We start from the raw sequence: 9,670 nt of genomic DNA, 5'->3' as shown, positions 1-9,670 counted from the left end.
TATTAACATGTTGTATAAGATTACTCAACTGAGTTTGATGGAAAATTATTACTGAGTTTTATGAAAATTGAAAAGCGTAATTCTTAAATGCCTAAAATAGACTGAAATATAATTTTAAGGGTACATGTGGGCAAAATAAAAAAAATAATGCAACTTTTCAGGAAGGTGTAATTTACCTCAACTGGTAGATCATAATACTAGCTTGTTGTTGGTTCAATTCCCAGGGATCACACATCCTGACAAAATGTATATCTTGAATGCACTGAAAATTGCTTTGAACAAATGTGCCTTACAAATGTGTAAATCTAGAAAGATTCTGTGTTTGGTCGCATGTTTCACAAAAACAATTTTCCGTCAACCACAAACTTAAATAATAAAAAGAGTGATCTTTATTAAATTTTGTCAACACATTTAAAATGTACATATTTACAATTTTTTTTACAAATAATTTTATCCATTTTAACCCTCGTTGCCAAGCCTTGGGGTTTGTGTCACAAGTACATACTTCACAGTGCAACATGAACTTTGTGCACTCATGTCAGCTTTCTCCATGTGCTGCCTGCATGAGACATTTTGCATGCCCTCCAGCCTAAGAGATACTTTGCTTATAAAGAGCCTTTCAGAATCCATAAAAGTCACATTAAACCATTATGCTCAGATTCAGAGGTAACATACAATTCCCACAACATGGGGAAGCAAAGAAACAAACCTCTATGGGAAACACAACTCTACCCTTACAGTAATGCTTTTGTAGTACTGTTCTCTTTTCTTTCAAGTGCGAGGGAAGAGACACACATGGTCATACTGAATGCACTAATCTCAGCCTTCGGTTTAAAGCAACAACCAGCTGTTCTGTCATCTTATATCTTACCCGCAGTATCAACTGAACTGCCATATTTAATCCTCGTGTTGGATAAGAACCCCTTGGATTCAAGTAAGGAAACAGAAATGTCAGGATACAGCGGGGTTAAGGGGTATGCTGAAATTAACATTTATATCAAACTAAAAGCAACCTTTCCATTTCTTTTCTTCCATTTGTTCTCCAGTTAAAATATCTGAACATCCTTAAAACAAGATACATTTGCTAGAAAAGCAAAATTGAGTAACATAGTAAGATTCAACCTTCAATTAAGTTTTTTAAACATTTTTTTCCCCCCTTTTTAAACTTACACCTAACTCAGTTTTGTTAGATGTTTGCTTACAACAATGAGGATAGAAATATAAATATAATTCAACATATATTCTATGAACAAGTCTTAATATCTTAATCAATTTTGCCTCCAATACAAGACAAATGACAAAATACTTATTAAGTAAAATTTCAGAAATTCATGCTGAATTTAATGAACTATGGCTTTACCATCACATCTATGATACTGGTGGTCGTACAGGGCTATTATTTCAGTTTAGCATACAGTACCGTGAGTCTTACTTCACTTTTAAACACCTCTCCTGTACAGTTTGGCAATTCTGTGAAGCGCAAGTCAGAATGGCACACAGTATCAGTGATTTAGCTTTTAGCATGTACGCATGTATAGAGAGAATGAATGTGTTTTTTTCCTTTAGTCTCCAATCTCCTCATATCAAAGGATACATGTTCCTATGGTGCTACAGTAGGTGAGTCAACATACATTCTGGTTTTGAGAGTGAGAGTGAAGCCACAGGTCTAGCACATGTCTCTTCCTCTCCCTCCTTTGCAACTAATATGTTCTGATTCATCAAGACCTTGCCGAGGTTAGTCACCATGCGACATTCACTTTCACATTAGCCGTGATGACAAGTCTCAGCATTCACTTTATACAGCACAACAATGGTTACTAGCACCAAATGACTTCGATTTCAAAATACACTGGCTGTGCACAATGTCCTTTAACCTGACACAGATGATACAGTACTTAAAGCGAGAATTCACTAGTGGTCGACCGATATGGATTTTTTCAATGGCAGACATCGATAAATAGAGAGCAGGGTGGCCAATAGCCAATGTATTGCCAAAATATACGTTGTAATTTAATGGTAATAAATTAGATGTACACAATAACGATGAATAGAGAATTTTTGTCAACTCAGAAAGCTAATTCGCCATGGGTTTCCTTGGGAATGTCTAATGGGTTTTTAGAATAGTGCTCTAGTCTAATTGGGTCTGTGGTTAAATGAATAGTTCACCCAATAATGAAAAGTTTGTTGTCATTAACTCACACTCATGATTTTCTTTCTTCCATGGAATGCAAATGGAGAATGACAGCCATTCACTTTCATTACATATTAGTTCAATACAATGAAGTGGAATGGTGACTGAGGCTGAAAGTCATACGGGTTTAAACAATATGAGGGTCTGTAAATGATAGGTGAACTAACCCATTAAAATGACTTGAAAAACTTTTACATTTTGCTCTACATTTGACTTTTACATTTGACTTATTTACAAAATAAATAACATGCAGTCATGCTTCAAATTGAATTTTGAAACCATTGCTTCCAACTGGACAAAGTTATCGGCCGATGCTGATAATCTCAAAATATATATATCGGTCTATCACTAGATTTCACTGAGTGTATACTTCTTTATCTATACAAAATATATTGGAAACAGAACAGAACAGAAAACAAAACACAAAGAGAATGTTGAACAGTGTTGGTCCATATTCAAGCTATATTGGTTTTCTCAGGAGAAAAGATCCTCATCCTGCCCTACTTCTATCTGGGGCACTGTCTGTTCTCTGAGGTTGACTTCGTTTCCGGTATTTCCTGTGTCCTGTATATTGCCATGGAACCACGGGTGAATGAGCACCTCCGCAGCAGTGAGTCTTTCGTTGGGGTCCTTTCTGAGCAGACTGCGAAGTAGACAGCGTGCCCTTAAAGACAGCCCCTCGGGGAGGCAGTATGTGCCCCGGCGGATCTTAAAGAACAGGGTAGCGGGGTCTAGGTCGTGGAAAGGGTAGCGGCCCACCAGCATTGTGTACAGCATAACGCCAAGGCTCCACACATCCGCCTGCTTGCCTGAGTAGCTCACTCCACCGTTCAAGATTTCAGGACTCACGTACGCGGGGCAGCCGTGTGTGTCAAACATCGAGTCATCATCTCCAGAAAGAATATGGCAGTCCTCAAGACCCTCTAACTTCAGTTGGCTCCTAAAACAAACACATCATTGTTAATAAGGAGTAGCACATAAGAGTCATTGTGATATGGGTGAAAAGAAATTCATAGTAGTGGCTTAGGCCAAAAAAAACTAAAAACAAGTATGAGTACTCAAATGCAATCACATGGCCAACTCATTGCCAGTGCATGGTCCAGTTGAACATGCTTAACGTGTGTTCTTACGTTACTGTGGCAGTAACCAACCTCAGTACTCAAGGGGGCAATGGAGTTACTTTCCAAAGTTTGAGCCATTAAACTGATGTGTGTAATTATTCAGGTAAGTTGCTATAAATATATTCACTTCGAAATACTTGCTATGCAATATTCTCTTCAAACAAGTGGACAGTTCACACTAATGTCTGCTATAGCACCCTTTGCGGCAACGTTGAATCTGCAATGTGGTGTGACATTCTTGATTGCACAAAATCGAGCAATCAAGCTTGTTTCGGCCTTTGTACTTAACAATCCATTCAGATATTTGCATACAGCAATATTCGACTAATGATTAGGCCTAGATGGACTTTTTAAAACATTTTAAAATGTTTTAAACAGAGCTTAGAGTACAACATTCTTATTGATAGCACTGAAGATGATGGGCTGGTCATACCGGATGTGCATGTTCCTGTACCAAAAAAAGGTTGACGAAGATTGACGAAAAGAACAGAACGAAGGTGTCTCGAAATTCGTTTTTTTAAAAGTTGATGTTCTTTTTAACTTGACAAGGCCTCCAAAAAAATGCTGCGCTCCTGCGCAAGAAGCTGCAAAAACAGCGAGACAAGACGCAACGGTCAAAAATGTCAGTCTAAAAAGCATCAATAGAAAAGCTAGATGCAGCGCAACAAATAGAACAGAACACAGGTCTCTCGAAACACATTTTAAAAGGTTTGTGTTCTGTTGAACTTGACACGAAAACAGCTAGAAGCAACGCAGTCTACTGCATGCCTACATAGACAAACAATTCAAGAACAGTGCAGATGGATGCAAAAACATGTTTGGTGTGAACAACATTTAGATAAAATGGCTGGGGATGTACACCATTCTGATCAAGGGTTGGTTAAGGTTAGAATTGGGAGTAGGGAAAGGGTTATGACAGTGTTTCTTTGACATGAATGTTATTCCAGGATCAAGAACGTTGATCTAGAAATATGGCTTACTTGGCGAAATCACTCTGAAGGTGCAAACGAATTAGCCAAGATAGTTCATAAACAAACGCAACGGCCATTGACAGGTGTTCCAGTTTTATGGAAATCTACAGAGCTTTTCTGCGGTCTGCAGATGATGGATTTAGTATCTTGAAAGAATTCGCTCTACCATTGCTAAATAAAGTGATGTCTGAAGCTCTCCTTTATTGTGCATTGAAATGAAATAACTTTCTGTCATTTTGTTGAGATCACAAATTGCAGGGCATTTAAATTGTGGAAAAGACAGCTGCTCTACAGTAAATGTTCTGACTCTCAAACAGGGCTACTACAACAACTAAAGGACAGAGCCTTGTCTAATTATGGCCTTTGTTTAAACAAAAGCACGCAGCAGAGTTTCCACAGTTTCCACCTCTATCTGTAGCATTCACTAACGTAATAATGTAGACTAGTGGCTAAGTTTAGCTCAGTTTGCAATAGGACACAATCCCCAAGTAGTCTAGGAATATCCCTGTGGAAATTAACACTGGCTAGAGTTGATGACCCATGAGTTTGTGTGTGTATATGTGTACAGTATGTGTGTGTGTGTCTGTTATATATATCCCTTTCAGTAAAACATGAGCTGCTATGCATGGTATTGTGTTACATTACCAGCTATCAGCCTGTGTTTGGGGGGGTTGTAAATGACACAACAGCATTCTGCCAGAGAGCTGGAGAGAATGAGTCATAGCCCTGTGTGTGCCGATTTGTGTGTGTGTGTGTGTGACAGACAGAAAGACTGAGAGATTGGACAAATGATTGAATTGCACTGTGCTGCAGGTCTACTGTGTTCTTGCCGCACCTGTATCTCATGCTCACGGCATCTGCCAGCCCTTGATTACCCATTAACACTGAACACTACATCAGTGACGCATGAGCAGCCCCTACACAGCCTATGTCTGTTTCACAATCTAACTACAGACACATTCCAGGTTAGCGAGCGTCTTTGTGTATGTGATCATGCACCATATCTCAGCGTTATCATGGTTTCAGCCTGATTTGCCTGTCGCTTATCCATCACTCATCATTTCTGCATTTTGCAAAAGCTATTTCAGGTATGGAAATTGCATTTGGCCAACGGAAAAGCATTTCAGCTCAAAAAGGACTATATGCTGTATTTGTAAGGGATAATGTACAGTCAGCTTGGCATAATATAAAAATAAACCCCAATAGTACATGTATCATCTATACTGTACATTAAGGTGATTGTAGATTTTTACTGACTTTTGGATGGTTACTAACCAATTAAGTAAATAAATAATAATACAAAATAAATGGACATGAAATACTGATTTGAGTTTAAATTATTTCATTGCGCAAAGACTTTTACACAAATCACAAGTAAAACAGCAGATTATCAGTCCATAGACACTATTTTGGATGAACATTTAACCCATTTTTAGTGCCACAAAGTGGACATTGAAACCGCCATGAAACGTGAAATGAACCACATGATGTTATATTGCAAAAATAGCGCCACAGTCACATAATGTTTATGAGATCAGGATCATATATACTGTACAGTTTAGTGGTCTTTATACAAAAATAGAAGAATTGACCAATCAGAATCAAGTTTTACAGAGAGTTAAGTAATACAGCTGCAATAAACTTTGCATGAGGATATTCAGCTCACAAAATTGCATCTCTTTTTTTTCGCAGTGTAACAACATGTTTCTGTGTCACATTGGATAACCTGTCAGTGTGATATTCTTCTTGGTGGTGCACAACGCGAAAGAAAAAAGAGACAGCAGCTCTGCCCTTATGTCATTATTCCCTGCTCACGTCTGCGCTAGATGCGTCTGCCAGTCCAGACTGCCAGTTTGCCATTGTCACAATGTGCAAAGCTGGCATTGCTTGCCTACAACTGATGCTGTCTGTAAGAGTGGAGCATTGCGTCTGTAAGTACATGATCCTGAATGGTAAATTTCTCCTCTGTAAGTGCATTGTTATGACTCATCTCGCTGCACCCGCTGGCAGCTCCGTCCTCTTACACGTTCTTGTCTATTTCCATTCACTCACAAGCACGTCCATGCCCAAAGGTCAGCCTTTAAAATATTGCCCCAGAAATGACAAACCTAGCTTCTTGTGAGTACAGATGGATTGTGATTTTATAGTGCTAAATTAAACAGGTTTGGTGTAGATTATTGCAGTATGTTCTATCCACTGGGGACTAGATAAAAATGTGTTGAATTTAGGCCATTTGCTTTTTATATATAATTCACACACGTAATTTTGAGGACTCTCGTTTTCACCAGAACAATCGGTGACACAGACACAGGGATCTCTTTACTTGTGTTGTTCCTCTTACAGAGAAACATGAGTAAGCGAATGTTTTAGGTTTGTTCCTTTGAATCTTTAGGGAAGCAGCATCAATCACCTGCAATGTGTCATGAAGGTGTAAGGAAGTGAGAATCAAATTAAACGAGAACTGACACTATTTACCCAATATAACACAGCTGATGTCACAGCATTATGCACGAGTTACTGCACCTGACAGTTCCCAAAAAAGTACCACTTTCAAACACATTCACATTGACTTTCTAAATGGGGACATTTACATTTATGCATTTAGCAGACGCTTTTGAGTGCCTTGCTCAAGGACTCAATGATGAGGGCTGTGTGGGTCGAACCGACAACCATACTTCTATTGATTTTATTTTTATATAAAGTTAATTCTAATTACTATAGACTACATCCTGGTCCACACCCTAACCCTCAATGTACAATGTTTTACATTTGTATATATATACACTGTAAATAAAATATTTATTCATTAATTTTAGTTTTAATTTAGTTTTTCCAAATGGGTAAGTCCCAAAACAGTCCCAAATGGATGTGCTGTCAAATTTTGTGCACTTTTCGTCCCCAAACTATAGCTCAGAATGTTCTCATGCACGCACACGCACACATGCAAGCGCACACACACACACGTTTATTTATAACAATGTTTCTAACCTTTTCTCATTTGGAAACACAAACTTGCGAAGCTTGAGGTCCCCCAAAACGATGCCAACTTGATGGCAGTGGTTCACTGCGGATGCCACCTGGTAGAAAAGCTTGGAGGCCAGTTCTTCAGGGAGCCTCTTGCTGCTCTTTACAAAGGTATGCATGTCACCAAAATCCTTCTCCTGGAACACATAAGCTTTGTGCTCCCCAAGAACTATATCTTTGATATGTGCAATGTTCTTGTGCTTTGATAGCATGCTGTAGGCTCTTATCTTCTCCTGGTACTGGCCCATATCAAACACCTGCACATGGCAAGAAAATATCTGTGTTCAGCATTTTTATATAAGACAAGAACAGTTTTGATCTGGTAAAGACAGCCATACAAATTCAAGAACACAACACTGGTGCTTAAAAAAAAAGCAAGCAATCATTTTCATTGCATTTGCGGGACTTATGTGAAGGTCACATATAAGACGAAGTGAATTTGCTTAATTTCAGTAGTCAGGTTTGCTTAATGAAAACACTCTGACAATGAAACACTATTGAAAGCAGAATGGGAATGGAGGTGATATAAGAGCACAAACATTTGAATGGTTCACTTGTGCTCTTAAAAATCTCTTTGAGCGCCATGTCAGCTCTGTTTTGTCTATATTTCTGAAACAAATGCTGGACCCTTTTGCAAACAGTATAGATACAGATATCACAGGTTTAATAGCAACCCTGGCTGCAGCCTGCACAAAACTTAAATAACCTTCCCCGACTAAAAGTGTACAACAACAGAATTGCTTTAACATTTCTGTTAAAGTTCACATTTGTAGTGGAGATATAGCATATTTTTGATAATATCCATTGAAGTCCATATATATATATATATATATATATATATATATATATATATATATATATATATATATATATATATAATACATGATACGTTATTACAGTATGTACCAAACACTGCAATGATATGAAAAAAAAAAATAAAAATCAAAAACATTATTGCTGGGTCTCAGAATAATACCGTGGTAGGCATCACACTTAAAATGGGCCATTTACATATTATATCATTATTATATTACAGTGACTTACCTTGCAGACCAGCTCCTCTCCTGTGTCCATGTCTAAAGCGCTGTGCACCCCCGGTCGATCGTTCAGGGGCACAAGCAGGAACTGGCCGATGCGAGCGGGACCCTGGTGGGTTGGAGTGACGCTCAGAGGCGCTCCGCTGACCGGAGATCCCGGCGAGGAACCCAAGAGACCCGCATCAGCCGAAGACTCGCTGAGCCGGGGACATTTGGCCACTGGCTCGTCCGAGTCAAAGCGCTTGTGTCCGTGTTGTACTGGATTATGCATCCACTGCACACTCATGCTTACAAACTGCAGTCTACTTAAAACTGATAATTCTCTGACAGAGTCGTCTGTGAATCGGACAATCCGACTAATCTTACATGCGCATCTTCCAGAAAATGATTTGAGCCTCGCGCTGCAATATAGTTACTTATCAATGGAAATAAGTGCACAAAAAGTGTGTGAATAATGGATTTGCCGTTCCGCGTAGCCTATCCATGCCTTTTTAATTTTTGCATCTATCCGTTTAAAGCTTGTTGGAGAACAGTGATCCGAGAGATGCTGGATGAAGCATTTGTGTTGAGTAAAAGCCAGATTGAAGGGCAATCCGTCTCAATTAACTACTGATGCTGTTGTCTGAGCTGTACATTCAGCCGTGGTAAGATCTGATTCGCGGACGAATCGTTATTTTGAACAGGTTCTTTTGAATAATCCGTTCGAACGGACCAGCGCTCGTGAATAATTCCACTGTGAGGTGACATGATTGAAGCATAACCCAGCATATGTATCACTGACGGTTATCTAATCAAAAACATAGCGATAACAATCAACATTTAACTAAAAATATATTTTACTAAGATTTTTGTTTTTTTTGTTTTAATAATTCGCGCTCAAACCAACAAGCATTTGTGTAATTGAAGGTCATCTAATTGAAAACTGTGAGAAATAGCAATATTAACTAAAAATATATTTTACCACAAAAATTAAACATTTTAATGATTCGTTCTAACTGACAAGCGTTTGTGAATCACTCCACTCACTGTGAGGTGCCATGATTCATTAATTAAACAACCCAACATTAGTTTCAGTGACAGTCACAAAAATGAAACAAAATGCTTCGACTTCAGTGTACATTTTCGATGGATGACTCAAAAGAATTGGTGAATTGGTTTCAATGAACCAGTTCCTTTAAACGAACATTTCGAACGAACCGATTTGCTCAAATGAATCGGACCTCCCTTTGCTGCTGGAACTCCGCCCGGTTCAGATTCTCTCTAGTGACACATTCATTGCAGAGTCGACGCTTGAGCAATGGACACATGCCACTCAACTCGCTTCCA

At 38.7% G+C, this 9,670-nt stretch overlaps 1 protein-coding gene across 1 annotated transcript; it reads right to left on the bottom strand.

The window, feature by feature from the left end:
- Positions 1-386: 386 nt before the first annotated feature.
- Positions 387-9,019, bottom strand: trib1 (tribbles pseudokinase 1). Its single transcript, XM_052135966.1, has 3 exons — positions 8,352-9,019; positions 7,272-7,564; positions 387-3,131 (listed from the first exon to the last, which is right to left on the bottom strand). The coding sequence occupies exons 1-3, from the start codon at positions 8,628-8,630 to the stop codon at positions 2,666-2,668; spliced, it is 1,038 nt and encodes a 345-aa protein (XP_051991926.1). The 5' UTR covers positions 8,631-9,019; the 3' UTR covers positions 387-2,665.
- Positions 9,020-9,670: the final 651 nt, after the last annotated feature.

The sequence above is a fragment of the Xyrauchen texanus genome, chromosome 10 (genome assembly GCF_025860055.1).
Source record: "Xyrauchen texanus isolate HMW12.3.18 chromosome 10, RBS_HiC_50CHRs, whole genome shotgun sequence".
Classification (NCBI taxonomy): domain Eukaryota; kingdom Metazoa; phylum Chordata; class Actinopteri; order Cypriniformes; family Catostomidae; genus Xyrauchen; species Xyrauchen texanus.
The sequence above is the reverse complement of the archived record's forward strand: the minus strand, read 5'-3'. Positions and strand labels throughout refer to the sequence as shown.

Bases quoted from the DNA above. Each gene is read 5' to 3' on its own strand.
- trib1 (XM_052135966.1), bottom strand. From the start codon at position 8,630: ATGAGTGTGCAGTGGATGCATAATCCAGTACAACACGGACACAAGCGC. The intron at 7,565-8,351 runs GTAAGTCACTGT...TGCCATGTGCAG, and splicing joins GAGAGGAGCTGGTCTGCAAG to GTGTTTGATATGGGCCAGTA. The intron at 3,132-7,271 runs GTTAGAAACATT...TGTTTGTTTTAG, and splicing joins GTGTTTCCAAATGAGAAAAG to GAGCCAACTGAAGTTAGAGG.